The 19,585-nt window shown below is 44.0% G+C and overlaps 1 protein-coding gene across 1 annotated transcript in view; it reads right to left on the reverse strand.

The window, feature by feature from the left end:
* XPR1 (xenotropic and polytropic retrovirus receptor 1) overlaps window positions 1-19,585 on the reverse strand; it is a 102,711-nt gene that overhangs the window by 12,945 nt on the left and 70,181 nt on the right. Inside the window, exons 4-11 of the mRNA XM_085068578.1 lie at window positions 17,118-17,341; window positions 13,450-13,599; window positions 12,838-12,921; window positions 12,277-12,358; window positions 9,256-9,443; window positions 8,845-9,024; window positions 4,522-4,687; window positions 2,661-2,852 (exon numbers count right to left, since the gene is read on the reverse strand). Of these exons, the coding sequence (XP_084924704.1) occupies window positions 2,661-2,852; window positions 4,522-4,687; window positions 8,845-9,024; window positions 9,256-9,443; window positions 12,277-12,358; window positions 12,838-12,921; window positions 13,450-13,599; window positions 17,118-17,341 (1,266 nt within the window). The remainder of the gene's footprint in view (window positions 1-2,660; window positions 2,853-4,521; window positions 4,688-8,844; window positions 9,025-9,255; window positions 9,444-12,276; window positions 12,359-12,837; window positions 12,922-13,449; window positions 13,600-17,117; window positions 17,342-19,585) is intronic.

The raw sequence follows: 19,585 nt of genomic DNA on the forward strand, positions 1-19,585 counted from the left end.
AGAAAATTGCAGCCTGCATCGAAATCCAAGGGAAGGAAAGTAAAGAAATGGCTTCTCTGAGGGAAGAAAGAATCAGAATTATGCACTGCCTGAGCAATATGAATTATTAAACAGGGATATTTTGGGGAAGCAGATACTTGTCAAGAGCCCACAGTACATGGTGCTGCTGGGGGAGATCCTTCACTACAGGAGGTTTGGAGAAGGGAATACCACACAAGACTAGAACAGAAACATCATTTAAACGTAATAAGGTGGCATTTGTACATTTGTTTAGTTTGAGTTGTTTTCCAGCAGCATGCACAGGAAAGCACAGAGTGCTGTCAGTGCACCATGTATGAATTAGCTGCTTTCCACACCAGCAAAACCTCCCAACCATACAGTCCATCTTCACACCGCTGGCAGGCACAAGCTAAAACCTACAGAGCAGCTACAAATTATCCAGTGTTCAAACGAAGGGAGGAAGATGAGACTTCTCAGAGGGCTGTGACGTCCCCAGGCCTCCCAAGTGGACAACAGGCACTGGTGTCCATTACCTGACCTCCCAAGGAAAGGCCACGGATGACCCTCTTCTCCTGGCAGCCAAAAACTGGCATTCCAGAGGTATAAGTCATAGGCTTGCAAGCACAGGCACGGAGGACTGTTTAAATAAAACTTTTGGTATCACAGCAATTACTAGGTTCCTAACTTACTGCAATTCAGAGCAGAGATCTTTACCAATTTGACACCTGTTTTGGGCAGTGCTTTCTCAAGAGCACACAGCTCCCTCCCAACAGATGTTTAGTAGGTAAGAGATGGGTGTTTGCTATCCCTAGGCAGACACAGCGAAGGTGTGGGCGAGCAGCACATCTATTTCCAACAGTAGCATAATAACAACTTGATGAGAGACCATCTGATTCCAAGTTCCAAACGAACTGGGAGTCTATGTAAAGCACTTCGATTAAATTGACTTTGTAACAGGCACAGCACACTAGAAAGTGCTTTTATGGCAGGATGGGAACAGTTCTACACGGCTGAGAGGACATACCAAGGGCTTTAGGCAGCCCTCTGGAAAGCCCAGCACAGTGACATTTACAAATCTGTGCTAACGTGTCATTTCCAAAGGCACAAAGCTTCCAACTTTTTTCCTATGACACCAGCAAGGATGTGCCGCTGACAGACAAAACCGGACACAAAAGCTGGGAGTCAGGAACATCTCCCAGCAATTGGAACAAGGCTCGTAAACACCTCATTACAGCCCACTCCCTGCCAGACTTCGAAAGGGGACACCAGTTATGTGTGGCAATGACCAGAACCGGGGGCAGCTACACTGGCATGGATGAAAAACTTCAAGGGCAGTGGAAGGAGGTCAAACCCTTCAACAGCACATTTTGACAGAGGCTGGTTTTCCTCTCAGTTCCAACCCTACCCCAACTGAAGGCTGTGGCAGTGAGTTCCCCCAGGGAGGCAGAAGCATTAGTCAGCCTCCCCAGAGAAGCTCTGGCTACAAAAGATATAAGCAGTGATGATGGAGCCAGGCAATCTCATCCCAGGCTCTGGCAGTGGTGACTAACTGGACTGCAGGGCTGCAGAATGTCACTGAGCAAACAAGTTAAAACAGGAACGAGCTCTGGGGACACGGCAGCAGGGAGGAGATGCACATGGGATGCTCCCAGAGGATGTTCCTGCATCAGCTCTCCTGTACAGAGCCCAACTCCCAGCCTTCAGCCAGCTTGGGCCACTGCACTTCCTGTCATGAAAATGCAAGGCCTGACAAACATCATCAGTGTGATTCCAAGCCCAGCTACGTCAAAACAGACATTTCTTGGCCACGGGAAGGTTTCTAATAACCCTGCCACCCCTCCAAAAAAACCAGCATGTTAACTAGAATCATGCCTTCAACACTTCTCCCTGCCTCACCACAGAATATTCCAGGGTAAGTAATTGCTCACGACTGTGTGTGGCTGCTAATTTCTGGATATATAGAAGGGAGATATTCTCAAGTGAAAGAATACAGCTTTTAGGGCTTCAGAACAATGAAAGGCAGGGCGACTGCCTGAAGTGCAGAAACTAAAAGCTTTTTCCTTCAGAACAAGAGTAGAATCGAGTAATTGTCGTTTCCAGGGAGATGAGGGACTTCAGGGATCAGAGCTCAATCTGCAGTTAAATGGATTGGAAACAACTCCTTAGCAGCTGCAGAAAAAACATGGATAGAATCATACAGGAAAATCAGAGAGAGCATTTTTTCCTGGCGCTGTGCACATGCCTCCACATTTAGGAATGATGGACCGATTATTTAGATGATCCAGGTTAAATATGCATGAATGATAAGGGAGAAGTATTTCCTGTGCTACCCCTTTCCTCATACATCTCCCTCCTATTCACCTCCTTTCACAGCAAAACCTGACAGGTATTTCAGTCTTCTCCTTTCGAAAGAGAAACCTAAAAATTCCCTCCCACGCTCCCTAAGTGCAATTCTAAGCAGACCAGGGATGTGAAAAAATCCTAAAATAAGATCTTAAAACACTCTTTACAAGCTGGGCAGGCCCTGCCTTCCCCCAGAGATGTTTTACAAGTGCCAAAACACAGAAGCTCACACTTCAATGGGATGCCAGATTCAGAGCTCCTCTTGTGTAAGAAGCAAATCCCAGGAGCTGCAAAGGATCCTCCAAAATCACCCATACCTTTGTGAGTGCTGTAGAGGGCTGCAAATGTCACCACGAAGAAGGTGGTGGAATATTTTCCAGCGTTAACCAGATGAAAGGCCCGTTTGTTATCACGGTAACGGCGCAGGCACTGGATGAATCGCAACCAAGCAGGGATGCACTGGACAACTGCTCTCACTCCGTAGGAGTAGCTGTTACAAATCTGATTATCTGCAAGAAAAACGGGAGTTAAAGCCGTTAAGAGAAAGAGTTAGTAAGTTTAAGAACTGCTATTCTTTGATTCCCCATCAACACCTGGTACTGAGGCACACAAATAGCAGGAAGCCCAAAGTATCCTGAAGCTCAATATTCCATCTCAGAGGTATTCAGGTGACACAACATCAATAACACATCCAGACAGATCACCATCTAACCCCCTTCACTCCTGCCAGTATAACTAACTTGCAAGATTAGAAATAATCTATTTTTAAATGTGCTCAATGCTGTTGGCAGTGCTGTGAATAATCAAATTAAGGATGGAATTACAAAACGCCTTTGACACTGGATTTTTGTGCATAAATGGGAGAGCACTTAGAAACTCTGCAGGACAGCTCTAAAAGGCTACTTTGCCCAAGATGTCCTTGACCCATTTTCCTTGAGCATTGTAATAGGAAAAAACATATTTCAGTATGTGATTGGGTTTGGGGTTTTTTTGCTTTGCTTTTTAAAAAGCAAAGCCAAGGTATAGTCTGGCTTCAAAAACGGAGATGAGAATCAGCTATGCCACCATGCCACTGTGTCCCCCCTCCACATTTGAAAGCCTTCTTTTTATTGAGGTAATGACCAGGAAACCCTCAGCTTTTCCTGGAACTCCCCAAAAACTCCATATTGTTCTGCTGTCTCACTCAGCACATCTAAACCAAACACCCCCCTGCCTAACATTCATTTGTTTCTTATTCACACTAAGGGAGACACATTATTAGCTGATATTTATCCCAAAACACCGTGCTGTCATTCCACTGCTCAGACTGGGAGAGGACAAATTGTTATGCGCACAGTTGCTTTATGTACTTTAATTTTATTTTTAATAAGTAAATATTTAGCCACTCGCAACGCTGTCTTTTAAAAGGAAGGGAAAGATCAGACAGATTGGAAGAACAAAGTGAACACTGATGCTTATTGAAGCATGCAGCAAATTCTCTCAGCAAGTGTCAAAACCATCAGACAATATGATTTGCCAGCAGTCACTGCTGAAAATGGAAAGTCAACAGCCCCATCCGTGAGGGGACAGGTACTGTTTTGCCACTGGGAAGGCCAAAGTCAAAACTCACATTCCAGCTCTGTGCTGCTTCTGGCTAGAAAAGAAGAGAAGACAGAGCATGGACAACCCTGGCAGCACAGCATCAACTCAGACTGAATAAGAGGTGGCACCAAGAAGGAGCTTCTCCATCCTCTCTTGCTTCAGGGAACTGCGATGGAGCCTGGGAGAACCAGGCTACAGCACAGAAAACTGTGCTTAACAAGCTCAGGATTCTCATGAAGAGCAACAAGAAGAGGCTGAAGGCAAATACATAGTTAAACTACTGTGAAATAAAACAATGCCAGGAAAATGGATTTCTCTTTCCAATCAGCAGCACTGTGTCTAAATTCTTTGATGGATGTACATGTCGGGCCAAATGACTGGATTAGGAAATGAACACTGATGTGAAATTCCATTTCTCTGGATGGAAGTAAGAAAGGGGAGAATCTCTCTAATGCCATGTTTACAAGAAATGCCAATTATTTTAGTTTCCTGTACCATTAATAACCCTCTTCAAAACAGACAATTAGGAAGTTGCCTGGCTCAGTGTTTTTCAGGTCATCTTGACCACATTCACAGGGGGCATCAGCATTACTCTACCTGTATCTGCCAGAAGTCCAGCATTGTCGTCCCACTGAACCTCAAAGCTGTAGAAGCAGATCATGTATTCCAAATCCATAAGTATCACGACCAGGCTGTTGAGCTGATCAGCCAGCCAGAAATCTGCAAAGCCTACCTTGTGGAAGGGAGCAGTGAATACTCGAAACTGTCAGGAAAAACAAAGCAGGAATAATTCATGGCTGTGTCAAAGGCATCCAAATGCAGTGGCAGGACATCACAGAACTGAACAAATATGGAAACAACAGAAAGGCTTGAAGATTTATTGCCGACCTTTCGCTCCTGCTGACAAAAAAGGATAACTGTCTCCTCACTTTCAGTACAAAGAACATTCCTGCTTTCCTCCTCCTGTATGCAGCTATTCCTGTGCTCCCCCAACCTTTTGTTTTTCACTGGCAGAACAGTCTCCTCCAACCAAGCTCTTTCTCAGAAACTCCCAGTCTCCATTTAAGAGCTCTGCACAGCTTCATTTCCCCCACTGCCCTTCACTTTGATCAGCACTTTCTTTCAGACATCATGTCTATTGACATCCTCCACACTTACCTTCCCCCTCACACTTAATGTCAGCTGGATTTAGACCCTCAGCACAGCCATTAGGCTGGTCATGCCTTGGCTTACTTAACTCATGAGTTGTTCTTTGCTGCTAGAAGTTGTGAAAGTGAGGACTGTTACTGGGTCTGCCAATGCCTCCAGCAGGGAAAGGGTTAAAGAAAGGGCAGAGGAAATCCTATTGACTGTCAGCTGGACTCCCCCTCAATCCCAGTCCACTTTCCTTCTAAGCCTGAACAGCAGTTTTGCTCCTTCCAAAGCAGACAGTTTTCTGCTCCATTACCTTTGATTACCCCTCTCCCTACCCGGTTAGTTATAGTTACTAATGGCCAATTTCTCACAGAGACGGCACCAGCGCCATCCGGTCATTCAGGGATTTATGAACCTTTAAATTAATGAAAGCACAGCCTAACACTGATCTTTTATACTGCTCTCCTGATTAACCTGAAGGGTGCACAGCTCCAGAAACCCGGGAAAGGACTGACACATTCCCATCAGCCTGTAATGCAGATTTAAGGCTCGGCTCCTAAAATTTCAAAGCCAAATAGAGGATTTAAGAGTTAGTGGCATAAAGCAGATACTGATCTTGACCCAGAAAGCTCTGTGCTCATGTTGGATGGCACTTATTCCCAAGGGTCAAACAGGGCCAGCCTTTAGGGAGGACTATCTTCAAAGGTGCTCAGCTACAGAACAGCTCCTGCAGAGGTCAAAGACCACACCAGCCTTCCCTTACAAAAGCTCCTTCCTCCCTTTTCCCAGCACTCCCTGATGCTATCTTTATCTGTTTCATCACAGACCATTGTTTTGTCCATGAACAAAGACTAGCTAAGCAAATGAAATGCAAAAATAGCTTTACAGATCTCCTTGAAAAGAAGAAAGACAGTAAGAAATAGTAAAAGCCTTGTTCTTATTTAATTTAGGCAGAGGCCCTTCAGCACTGCCAGGTGACAGCATAAAACTTTTAAGAGCGTAGAAGTTTTCCACCTAAAGGTTACAGCTGAGGAGGAGTCAACAGATACATCCAAGACATATTTGGCACTGGCATCTGAGACAACTATCCTCCAGAGTCTGAGCTGCCATCTGAACCCTCCCAGTGCCATGTGCCAGGCACTGTGGCTCCTGGCTGCTGCCCAGGCACAGCTGGAGCTGCAGCCCAGCTACCAGGGGGTGCTGGCAGTGGAGGTACCACAGCTTCCCCGCTGAGAAGTGTCTGCAACATCCTCCAGATAAGGATAAAGTCATAAAACACCAGAGGCTGGAGTTGCACCTCAGTTTCAATAACCATTTGCAATTCTCTATCAACAATTCCACAACCTGAGTGCAGACTCCCTGGTGCTGATCCCCGCACTTTTAATGTGTGCTGAGATGTCAGATAGCTGAGCTGAACACTTCCTAGCTTTTCACCTCTCCCAGATAGGCTCCCTGCACTTATGTGGCCATTCAGCTGCTGCAAGAGAGCGTGGGGAAGGGGACACTCATTCTCTGTGCTCAGATCCAATTCCTCCTGGTGAAATGCTCTCCCCAGCCCACACAAGGGCAATCAGGGACTTCTCATGTGGCAGCAAAGGCAAAAAAAATGCTCATCTAAGCACACAGGCAAGAAAGAAGAGCCTGGCATGGGAATTAGACTTACTACAGGCTAAATAACTTCCTTCACTCAGAGAAAGTTCAATTCTGATGTAACTTGCCATCCCTTGGGGATTAGCACAAGAGATTCACCCCTCAACAAGCAGTTGATGTTGATCACAGGTGGAGGCAGTAAGCCTCCTAGATCCATCAGGAAGTGCTACAACACACTCATGTATGCCCCTGATTTGGTTCCAGAAAAATTGAAGGTGCCAGTAATGCTCTGCTACACCTGGTATGTCAGATTTCGTTTTGGCTGGAAATGAAACATATGAGGCATGTGAAGAAAAATTCTCACCAAACATAAATTTGTGTGAGCAGCACAGTTCTAAGAAGTGCACTATTTAAACCTCCTTTCACCTAGAGAGCTGCTGGCAGCTGCATGGAGAAATAAAATATACTCAGCTGGTCAGGTACACACAATAAAAGCTGCTCTTTATGCAGTCTGGCCTCTTCTCTCTCCTTCCTTCTTCCACGTAACACATACCAGCACCATGTCATTTCCCACCATTAAGGTGATCTTGCATTTTGATGAAGATTTTCTTCCCTAGGAGACCTTGGAATGAATAGGCCTCTGCACTCCCAAGGTACTCAATGAACCTTATGGGTCCCTTCCAACTTGAGATATTCCATGATTCTAGTTTGATGGAGAGAGACTGTTTACAAGTAGTGACAGGACAAGGGGGAATGGCTTCAAACTGATAAAGAGTAGGTTTAGATTAGATAATAGGAAGAAGCTCTTCCCTGTGAGGGTGGTGAGACCCTGGCACAGGTTGCCCCATCTCTGGAAGTGTTCAAGGCCAGGCTGGATGGGACTTGGAGCAACCGGGGATAGTAAAAGGAGTCCCTGCCTGTGGCAGGGGGTTCAAACTAAATGATATTTAAGGTTTCTTCCAACTCAGGCCATTCCATGATCTCTACCTGCAGCATAGTTTGGAGATCACTGGGACAAAGCAGGAGCTGCAAACAGCCTAACAGCTCTGTGAGGACTGAGAATCTCACCCTGGCAAGATATTAAGGTAAATTAGCACAGATATTGCTCATGTGGTTAAAGCACATCCAGTGCTTCCCCTCACACCAGGAGACAGCATCAGAGTAATGAGGCTTGGGACTAAAGGTACCTCTGTGAGGGATGGCTGAGTGCTGGAAGGCACAAAGGAAGAAGCTGGAATAGCAGTAAGCCAGCAAATCAAACAGCAGAGGTGAGCACACAGAGGTTAATTCACTGTGTGTATACCTGCACGCACATCCTCAAAGCATGCTGCATCTCCTCTTTGCCATGTTCCAGATAAAGCTAATTGTTTTAATTGGCGTTAAAATGATTCTACGAAGAAAACCAGCCAGCCAAACCCTCTCCTGACCAAAGCTCTCAGAGCAGTGCCAGCAAGAATAACGTATCAAGGGAACCAACTTGATTAAAGCCAATTTAAAAGGGTGCACAGGGTGGGGATGAACATGTGAAACAGCCATTTGGGAAGAAGCTGATGAGTCACCAAGCAAGTCTGAAAACTGTTCTTTCAGAGCTCCCACCTATAACTGGAACACGGAAGCAGCAGACATATTTACATTGAATTTACCAGACTTATCTCACAGGAAAATAAAGAGCTGGGTCTCAAATAAAGGGTTTGTTTAAGGGCACAAACAGATTTGCTGTGAAAAAACCCCACCCACGAACATAATTTTATAAGCAGTAACTTTTGCAAAGGTTCTCTCTCCATCAGTGAACCCTCTCAATGTTGGCACTATCCCACTTTGGGCTGAGGAGCACCCTTGCAGCCTTGCCTTAGAGCACAGGACCTCTAATCAAACTGTTTCACTAGGTTAAGGAATAAACAAGCAAAGATATCTGAGGGTTTCCATACATGCAGAAGTTTGTATACAGCTGTCTATAGGAAGGTTAACAAGTCCACTGGTACAGGAAGCAGAATATGCTTCTGCAAACCCATCCTCAAAAACTACCTGCAGTCAATCCCTGATCAGGTCTGCTCTATAAAAACATAGTGGTATAAGCACCCCCCCAGCATCCCTCTTTCATGAGGATTAGTGACCCTTTTACACACTTCACAGCTACTGCTCAGCCACAGAATTTTAAAAAGTTATTTATTTATTTAAGCCACGTTTGACACTTACCAATAGTTTGAGCAGCCAAAAACGGGACTTGTAATATAAGGTTTTGGTAGGGTTGATGAGAAAAAGCAACATGAAGCCGTACAAGATGAGTGGGTTCACCTGCATAGGGATGTAGGTGAATTTACCATATATACATGCCAGCAGGCTCAGGCACCACAAAACGCCCAGGAAACCAGCAATCTGCAAGGGAAAAAACCACACAGACACCTAATGAAAACACAGCTCCGAAACCTCCAATGAATTCTCATTAGAAGAAAAGGGAGAGCAGTGCTCAATCCTGTAATCTAATCAGACTTCAGCAACTTCCTCTTCTAATTGTATTAGGACTCCTTGCCAGGAAAGGGCGCAGGATTTATCCTGCTGATCCTCAGCACGGCTCAGCCACTCCTACGGTCAGTCCCTCCTGTTTACCTCAAAGAGATGTTGATGGGACAAGTTGCTGCGGGGATTGAGCTCGAAGATGAGGACGTGGTTGACTCCAGCCTGTCTCCAGCCATATGTGTTGATACCCAGGAGAAAGAGGAATTCTATCAGGAGGAAGCCACCTCGATAGATTCTCACCAGTGGCCACACATTTGGTCCATCTATAAAAGCCACACCTGGCAGAGACAAAAAAAAAGAAAGGAGCTTAGGGATAGCAGAGGTCGTGTCACAAAGCAAGGCTTTATCCTGGTGCTCAGATATTTGGCTAAATCCTGAGAAAACAGGGTACACGTGTACACATAGCTGCATATCCCAGCAAATGGAGGACTTTGTGCCCAGCCTGTCAGAGGATTTAGGAGTATTCTGGGGAAAATTCGCTCTCCAGCTTCTGTAATCGAGTCATTAGCAGCATCCCTGCCACACACTACAGGCACAAGGGACAGCACCAGCATAAATCTGACTAGAAGCACTTAAATATTCTGGTTTAATAGAGATGAAATCCCAACAGACAGATACACAAACACTTCAGCTCCCCACAAAACCAAGAGGAGCCATTTACAGCATTTAAAACAATGCTAAACCCGCCTAATCACCCAACTCAGTACAATTGTAATGCAATACATATTCATGGCCAGCCATACAACACCCAGCTCCACCCAAACAGAAATCCCAGCACAAGGCAGCGGGGCTGGAAAGCCTGTTGCTTCCTTTGTTCAGTCTTCAGGGGGTTTGGAAACAAACGTGCTTCATCTCAAACAATGAACAGCCTTATACAGCAGCAGCTTGCTCCAGCATAAACCTCTTTGCAAAGGACTGTCTCCCCTGGTCACCAGGTTTTGTGAGAAAAACACAAATAAAATACAGTTATTCAATCCTTAATTTCTGTTTCATTGCAAGTTTTTCACCCACATGCTTTTGAAGGGAAGTAAAAGAAAAAGCATGCACTTTACAGAACTGAAGTTGAGAATTTATTCCCACAGATCGGCCTAAATTACAGCCCCAAGTTTTTCAAGCTTTTTTTCCAAAGAAAGCAAATCCATTGGGAATTTCATGTGTTCAGCATCTATACTTTATACTATAACCTATGGAGAAAAAGCTGTGCAAGGCACAATGACTCCAGAACTGTTGTTTTAAATTTAAAACTTAAGACTCTTGGATTCAGGAAAAATGGAGTCAACTTTTGGACAGAAATTACATACCCCCAAAGAAGCTGAAAGAAATTAATCTTGAATGTGTAATTGCAGAAGCAGATTTTCAAATTTTCATCAGAAAACCATGGGAAATCACAGAAAAACAGAATGAGTAAAGTTGGAAGGGACCACAGAGGGTCATCTGGTCAAAATTCCGAACAGGGAAGAGTAGCCCCAAAAATACTGACCAAGAAGTGAAAACAACCCTGGTGGCAAGTCCAATGGCAGCTTAATTCTCAAACAAGAGCAGGACTACAGCAAGGAAACCTTGCTGGTTTCTGTTTAATAAAGCAAATGCACATTTCCATGACCTTCCAACCTCAATTACACACTTGCTTGGCACCTAGGGAAGCCCATACAGCAACAGTGAGGCCTCTAAATTTGTGCTCTTTAGGGTGACACCCTCCTGGGATCCACTTGTAGCTTTGCAGCCTTTAACGGACCCCAAGTGATGATGAACTCATCTCTGTAAAAAGTAAAATGCTGCTGCTCTAGTTCTCAAATCAGGCAGTACAGCTCTGGGTTACTGACAGAAGCCATGTTCTGATGTTGTCTCACAAATTCTCCATATAGAACACTAAAATCCTATCTTAGCTGATCAAATCATAGACACAATTTGGCAAAAGCAGCTGAGCGGTTAGCAAAGTATGAGCCAATTCAAAACACTTAGAATCCAGCTTTTTGCCCAGTATCTGCAGTAATGTTCAGCTATCAGATCATGCCTGCTGATACAACACACCTATTACCCACACTGGGTTAGTAACACCTGCTTTGGAGATATAATCATTTTTATGAATTCCTTCTCACAACTGCGTCACTTTTTCATTCTTAGCGCCGAGAGGGAAAGCAAACACAAACGGCTTCAATCATATTTGCATCTCACACGGAGATCAAACATTTAAGTAACAGAAACGATGAATAAAGAACAGTTTCTACACAATAAACAGCCCCTTCATGCAGATGGGTCAACTTCATGCCTCTACCATGGGAAGAGCAAATGGGAAGCACTGCAAACAGCTCCTCAAACAGAGGCATTTCATCCCAAGAGATGGCTGGATCCAATTACAGAAACATCCGATTAAAAATTCTTTTAAGTCAAAAACACAGACATGGGCTTTCCCTAATGCAAGAGCTCCTAAGTTGATTTGTTAAGCCTTTTCCTTTGTACTGCTTAAGCAAGTTACAACACTACAGAAATCACACACACAATTAGTAAAGCCGCTTGTGATTAAGCACTGTGTCTGGATCTGCAGCACTAACGTGGCTCTGACTCTAATCAGGGGCCAAACTCAGAAGGCACAAAGCAGAATAAAGCCAGGGCCCGAGATATGCAAGCATTTATTGTAGCTTTTAAACAATTTTGCCAACAAGAAAACTTCAATTAATTTCATTAGCAGACTCCAGGCATTGAAATCCTAGGAATTTCCACATGAAAATGTCCTGAGTGGCATGTGTTCACATGGCTCTATGTCTGGTGGTCCTCTCTGGAGGGAGTCAGTACCATGCAAAGCTCAAGTTCTACAAACACCTGCCTCAAGTTGGACATGGGCTGTGTGTTCACAGAATGGTAACAAAAATCAGGTTTTACACACAGATGTTGCACCCTCAGAAAATCCCTCCAAAAATGAGGAGGAAACCAGGAGCACAAATATGTTCAAATTCCACATATATAACATGAGAAAAACCACAACCTACCACTGAGCAGAACTAACAATTCACACCAATGTGATCTGACTCTGATTAAACCCAGAACATCCAGGTCCAGGCACACACTAAGTGATGGGAATACACCCAAACCAAGGCATGGCAGGATACCCACCTGAAAGTATGACAGTGACATTCAGTGCAATGAACAACCCGCAGAACAATCCAACCCTGAATGTAGTCCAGGCTGGTACAGGCTGTGAACAAAGCCATGGCACAATTAAGGTGAGGTAAACAGGTTATCAGCAAAGTCAGATTAGTTGGCAGAGTAAATGTAAAATCAGAAATACAACATCCTGATCCCTGATTGCACTCTTGCTCTTGAACAGAGGGTTTTTTAAACTGAAAATACTGTGTAATATTATTGTCACGTTGAAACAGAGCTTGGGTGTCTCAGTGCCCTCTGAAAAATATTCCAGACCACACAAACACTAAGCATGTGCTTTTATTAGCACAAATTTCCTTTCACCATTTATCTCCTCCCTCCATTACCTTGTCTGCATGCATTAGGAGCAGTAACCTATTTCCAAACCTTCCGGAACTAAAGCAGATTATGTGGCCATGCCCCATGCATGCTCACATCAATTATTTCCACTGTTTCATTCACAAGTTGAATCTGATTTGGCACCTTGACAAGTTGGAGAAGCAGCTTCGCTCCATAACCCTCATGTCTCACCTGAGCTGCTCCTAAGGGTGGAACACGCAAACGTTTCATTGCCTTCTGTCTGTCTCCATCTTCCAACTCGTTGGTCACCACTTCCTAAGGAGGCAAAGATACACAGCACTGAAGTTCATCTGAATGAGGAGCACCTGGTAAAGCACTAAACCCAAAAATAATGCTTTGTTTCCATGTTACAGGTGAGCCCTGGCCCGGTATTCTTTTAATACAAAGATGTGAAAAGCTCACTGTGCTGCACTTAGCAGAAGCTAAGGCTGCACTAGGCTTTTCCAAAGGAAAAGTTTACCATCTGAAGAGAACATACCCAAATTTATGTAAGCAGTGCCAGAAGTTAGCAGCTCTTCAAAATCAATTATTGGTTGCCTTGGGGATGAATATAGAGAGGGCAAAACATTATAGAAATTAAAGTGTCACAGAAAAGTTTGGGTTGGAAGGGACCTAAAAATCTTGTTCCAACCCCCTGCCACAGGCAAGGACACCTTCCACTAGACCAGGTTTGCTCAGAGCTCCACCCAACTTGTGCTTGAACACTTCCAAAAATCAGCAATAACCAAAACCCCTTTTTTTTGCCAGTTAAAAGAGGAGCAGTGCCCAGGCCAGCCTCTTCACCTCAGTTTCGGAGATAAGCTGGTTGATCTTCTTGCAGGTGTAGAAGGGAGCCACCTCCACCTCAGCCACCCTCCACTCTGCCCCCCGCGCTGTCTCCAGGTTCTTGTCATGCTTCTTCAGGATCTTGCGGAAGCCAGTGAAGTTCAGGTTCTGCAGGCAAGGGAAAAGACATGCTGGCTTTTAACCCAAGCCATCTCCCAAGGAAGAGAAATGGTTCTCTAGCCACTGCTAGTTAAAAAGGAATCATTAATAAGAAGAATCAAAATGATTGCATCTATTGTCAGGAAGTTTCTGAGTTATGACTTTGTTGTCAGTAATATTTAATCCTTGCAAATAAAATAAAAAATGTGGGACTCAAGGGCATAAAAAGGGAACTACCTAAACCTTTTTATTCCCTGAAAAGTCAGATGACTTCCACCTTCCTCCTTTATGCAAGAAGTGACCTGATGCTACCTGGAAGGCAAATAACTTTTAACAGGTTTTCCCTTCTGAAAAATCTGGGCTACTGACTTCTTTAAACTTTACACAGGTTTCAAAGCAAGTTCTCCAGGTAAATTCATTATGAAAGGGAAATCTTTGTATGAAAATTGTCAAATTAAATCCAGACAAGTGCATTCCCACAGCAGCATTTTTTTCAGAGTGTGTTGCACAATGACTGCAAAACCAGCTTAAGCTTGCAGATGTGGGAGATGCAACTCTCCAGCCTGTAGAGTCTAACACACAATGCTTAAAACAAAAATTAACTGTTGATTTCCAAGTTATAGATGAGCCCTGATTAAACACCCATGCACAGTCCCTAAGACAGGCAAAGCTCATCACACTGCAGCAATTGCTGTGGCACAATGCCTTTGCAATCCTGCACTTCATTGTGCAGGAAGTGCCACTTAAAAAACTCAATGTTTCATCCAAGCATCAGCAGAAATGCAGAGGGACCGTGGCAAGATTTACCTCTGAAAAAAGCTTAGAGAGCAGCTTGGAAAGAAAACCAGAGAAAACAGCAAAATCCAATGCCCTGGGGAGAGGCACCAACTACTCACTGAAATTATTTTCAATGTAATTATGCTTAGAGTGATTTAATGCCAGACCTCTCCCATATAGGTGGGAAATGAGGCTGGGGAGACTGGAGCAGGAAGCCAAAGCATTAATGACCTGCCTTATTGCAGACAAAAGACTTTAATTACTTTCTGTTGGAAAACCCAGCATTCCATTTCAGGGAGAGCAGAAATTTCAAATGAAAAACTGCAACAAAAGGATGATTTTGTTCAGAGATCTTTCTGTGGCCTGAGCTAACATCCCTTCATCTGCCACAGGTGCAATCCCAGCCTGAGTCTGGGGTTCCTTGGCTGGTTGGGATATGTTTATACCAGACACCCTAAAACCTCTCCAGCAGCATTTCATCCTCTGGCTGCAAAAATTCTGCAACCCCAAAGTGCATGACAAAAACACAGTTGGTCACAGTGGTGCTTCTGACAAGGAACACACAGTGATGGGACTGTGCAACAGAACAAGCATCATTTATGCTATTTTGCTACTCTTGCTGCTTTTATTTGGCAAGGGGCCTTCTCCAAGCCTGACCTCCATTTCTGCTGCATTTTGTGGGGAAAAAAACAACAAAATCACAAACAACAAAAAGTGCAACTTAGGCAATAATAAAATGCAACATCAAGTAGAATCCAAACAGTGGACTCAAAAATCTTTGCTCATATATATTTTAGGAAATGCATCTGCAAGGCAATTTAATAAGACTGGTTCTACCTCTATCATTCACCCAATAAATGCACTATATTACATATAGAATATGGAACTTAATATTATATGCTTAATTTCTCAGCATTTGTTTGTCCTAAAACACAGCATTTCAAAGAAATAGATTTTTAATATATGTACACAGTCTAGAACAATATTTTACTGCTAACAACAAATTAATTTGATCAGAAGTTTAATCATTGATAAGTTACACATAAGAGCTGCCCTGGAGACTGGTTATAGACTCAATTTATTTTGTGTACCTCAGGAATGAATGCATGAAATTTGTGCTCTTGCTCAGCCCTAAGAGACTGAGAAATTTGCTTCAGGTGGATTTTCCCTTCCTCAGGAACCCAACTCAAGGCGTCAGCATTTCATCAAAGCCAATTTGATATTTGTAATGCTGCTGTGGACTTCACTCTACCTCCTGCATGAAGGGCTCAGCTACACCATCCTCCCACCAGGTTATTGTTTTTTCTTCTCTCCAAAACTGCAAGAGCTTGGATATTCCTCGTTGTTATACTCCAAGCTCAAGAGTGATTAAGAGGAGTACCCTGGGATTTAACTTTATGTCTGTTTTAGCGCTTGTATTCCTTGTCCTCAACTTCAGTACCAATTTGAAGGAATTTTTCTCATTCTCTCTCTGGAGTTATGTTGCAAAAAGCAGCTCTGCTGCCTCTGCAAAGTATGAAAGCTCTCAAATCCAAATGGGGTTTAGATCAATATTTAGCAGACTTTCAGTGGGTCTGGACTCATGGTAGCAAAAAGCAAAAATATTGGTGTGCAACATGCTTTTCTTCACTGAGGAAGAGTAGGAAAAGATTTCCCAAAGGAATGACCCACATCATCCCCTATTTAAATTCTTCATCAAGCCTCAGAATTGATTTTTTGTAATTAAAAGTCCAGCTGTCTTCTTTTAAAAAAGAAAATAAATGTAACCAAAGAAATCACAGCAGGTGATGCTGCTTCACTCCCAGGATTTTGAACTAGGAACTATCACTAATAGTTAAAGAGCTTTCTTAAGAAACTCATAGTTTCCAGACACATACTTAAAGATAACATCACTCTAGGAGAGGTACAAATACTCAGAATTTTGGGAGAATAAGTTTTGTCCATATGGCAGAGTGGTATTCAATTTATTCTTACTGTAAATTTTGTTTAGTAAAATTCTCCAGTAAAGATTTGGCAAAGATCTAAATACAGACATAGTCAATTTAAGCTTCAACATTCTTATTTAACAAGCTAAAACCCCTCACAGTAAGACACTTTAAAGCATTTCAAAGCATTTAACTCCAGAAGAGGTAACCCAGCCAAAAACATATTAACAGCTTCAGATTTTTATTTCAAAATTTTTGGAACAAGATCAGCATCTACAATATTTACCACGCCAAAAATCCAAGTACAACTAAAGATTAGTTTGTTTTCATACCTCAAGGCAAATGAGCCTGTATCCTGCAGAAATCAAAATATTTTTTTTTAATTGAAGTTTTAGTTTAGGAATTCTGATACAGCAAGGTCACAGCCACTACCATGGTAACGCCAAGACGAAGCAGTACATTAGGATTTCAAGTTTCATTACAAATATTAGATAAAACAGCTTCTTCCCCAACCTGCCCAGCTCCAGCCCTGCATAGAACAACACACTGCAGAAGAGGTCTTGTTTGGACAAAGGTGCTGGGGTCAGCCAGCCCTGAAAAGGAAGGCAAGTCCTTCTGCAGGTCAGCTTAGCACTTCTAGCTCGATAAACAGCAACCAGATGTACACTGCTGGCTGCTAGGTACCTGCCTTTTCTTTAGAGGTGTTCAGAGGCCCCCAAAACAGGAAGAAATAAATGAAAAACCGCGTGAGACAACTCAAGGACACCCAAAGCACAGAGACACTGACAGACAGGCCTCTGTAAAAGCCCCACTCTTTGCAGGTACCTGATAGTTCTGCAGTAAGATGAGGCTGAGGTAGAGCTCGCTGAAGGCCAATTTCAGGTCTCTGATGTTCCTGTGCTGGACACGCTCCTCGTGGGACAGGTGGAAGACAGGCTTTCTGCGCCGCTGCAGCGTGGAGACACCGCTGGCCTCCTTCTGCGCGTCCAAGGTGGACTGCAGCTCGGTCCGGAGCGTCGTGAACCTGCGCTGCGCTTCCGCAAGCTTCTCTGAGGGCAGGGAGAGAGAGGGAATGTCACAGGAGAGGGGCACAGCTGGCCCACCAAGCCCTGGAAAGCACTGTACTTACTCCCCAAATAATGCGTCTGTGCATGGCCTTTGCCCCGTCATGAATTAAATTCAACAGCTCTGCGTATTTCTCTTTTCATACAACAGAATGGTTTGCGTTGGAAGGGACCTTAAAGACCATCTCATTTTAAATCCCCTGCCATGGTCAAGGACACCTTCCACTATCCCAGCTTGCTCCAAGCCCTGTCCAGCCTGGCCTTGGACACTTCCAGGGATGGGACAGCCACAGCTTCTCTGGACAGCCTGTGCCAGAGCCTCACCACCCTCACAGGGAAAAATTTCTTAATGTCTAATCCAAACCTGCCCTCTGTCAGTTTGAAGCCATTCCCCCTTGTCCTGTTACTCCAAGTCCTTGTCCCAAGTCCCTCTCCTGCTTTCTTGGAGCCCCTTTAGGCACTGGAAGGTGCTCTAAGGTCTCCCCAGATCGTTCTCTTCTTCAGGTGAACACCCCCAGCTGTTTCAGCCTGTCTCTAAGCAAGGCACTCCAGCCCTTGAAGCATCTTCACAGCCTCCTCTTGACCCACTCTAATGGGTCCATGTCCCTCTTGTGCTGGAAGCCCTGGACCTAAATGCAGAATTCTAGGTGTGGTCTCAAGGGCAGAGTAGAAGAGGAAGCTTTTTTCAGTAAACTTATGTAAAACATGCAAGTTCTCAAGAAAAAAACCAATATGGTCAAAATCAAGAGGCTCTCCCTTCAGCACAGACCAAAGCAGCATTAGCCAGGAACTGAGACCTCTTAACTTCCATCTCAGCTTTGATTTTTAGAGGATGCTCAGTCCAGCACCACACAAATACCTGTCAGGGATGAAAAAGGCTCATCCTGGAGCTGGGGACTGCAAACCCCAAGCACAAGGACAGCGGGGCAGGCATCCCCACAGTGGCTGGAGGCAGCAGGCAGATAGGGTCTCATCCAAATACCAAAGCACTGACCACATGTCTACTCTGTATGCAAAAGAAAAGCTGCTCCTCTTTCCCAAATAAATCAAGTGCACAAGAAGCATTAGGGAAAAATCCTGTTAGACAATATTATGAAACATGACAGTGAGTAAGCAAAGCGTTTTTCAGATCTGTGCACCCACTACTGACTACATGTTTACTGTCTTTTCATGTGACAGTAGGGAAATCAAAGAAGACAAACCCCACACTTCAAATGTGACACTGAATTTTGTTGCTCAGAGAGCAGCACGGCCCCTCTGCCAAGCTCCCAGTGACAGACAAACACAGCTCTGCTTTGATCAGGAGTTACAACACTGCTGGCTGCTGTACATGATCTGCTGGAATAATTTATCCCTCTTTTCCTCTCTTTAGAAGCATTGCCTTGTTATTTACTGGTTAAAGAGGCCATCAGCCTGCACTTAAATATCATTTTGATGTGTTTTCAGAACAAGTCTGTGTCTCTTCCTCACACCTCAAGTATGAAGAAGGTGTTCCTTTAAACATGCTGTTTTATGTAGCCTCAGAAAATAATATTTTTGGCTAACTAACAATCTCCTAAAGCTAAACCCAGCATAGTTAAGACCGTTATCGTTCTCTTTGTTCTGTACAACTGGTTCCTTCCAGGCTTTTTTTCCCCTGCTAAGCTTCAGTCACTGCTTTGGCATCTCTGTTGATAAGCAGGGTCACAGACCATGGGTGTTGCTGTTGGCCAGAAGATGCTGACCAGGCTCACCACCTCCACCCAGCAGCACACACAGCACTGCACCAGGAACCACAGAGGCACAAGGTCTCTCCACTACCCAAAGGTCTGCCCAACAGCCTCCTGGATGTCAATTTAATTCTCTTCATTAGTATCTTACGTAACAACTCAATGATAATTCTCAATTGCTTCCCACTCAGACGTAAGATTTACTCTTCCTTTTCCTTAGTCTAATTCAATTCTGGTTAATTTTGAGAGCAAAACTACTTTCTATAAATAATTTTACAGTGCTCTGCATAAGGTATTTTCCTTTCCAAACAGAAAGTGGGGATCAAGATAGGAAATCAAACAAAGAGGAGCCTGAAACTCTTAACTTTCTTGCTTATAAACTTTAATAAAGGAAGAAGATTTAAAATGCAGGAAAGGGCAACTCCTCTCAACTTCCACAGCTGCAAGGACTCCACCAAGCAGAGGCAATGCAGCCACAGTGAGAATTATCTGCCCACAGCCTACAACCACATAATATTTA

The sequence above is a fragment of the Lichenostomus cassidix genome, chromosome 8, assembly GCF_008360975.1.
Source record: "Lichenostomus cassidix isolate B80296 chromosome 8, HeHo_3.0, whole genome shotgun sequence".
Lineage (NCBI taxonomy): Eukaryota > Metazoa > Chordata > Aves > Passeriformes > Meliphagidae > Lichenostomus > Lichenostomus cassidix.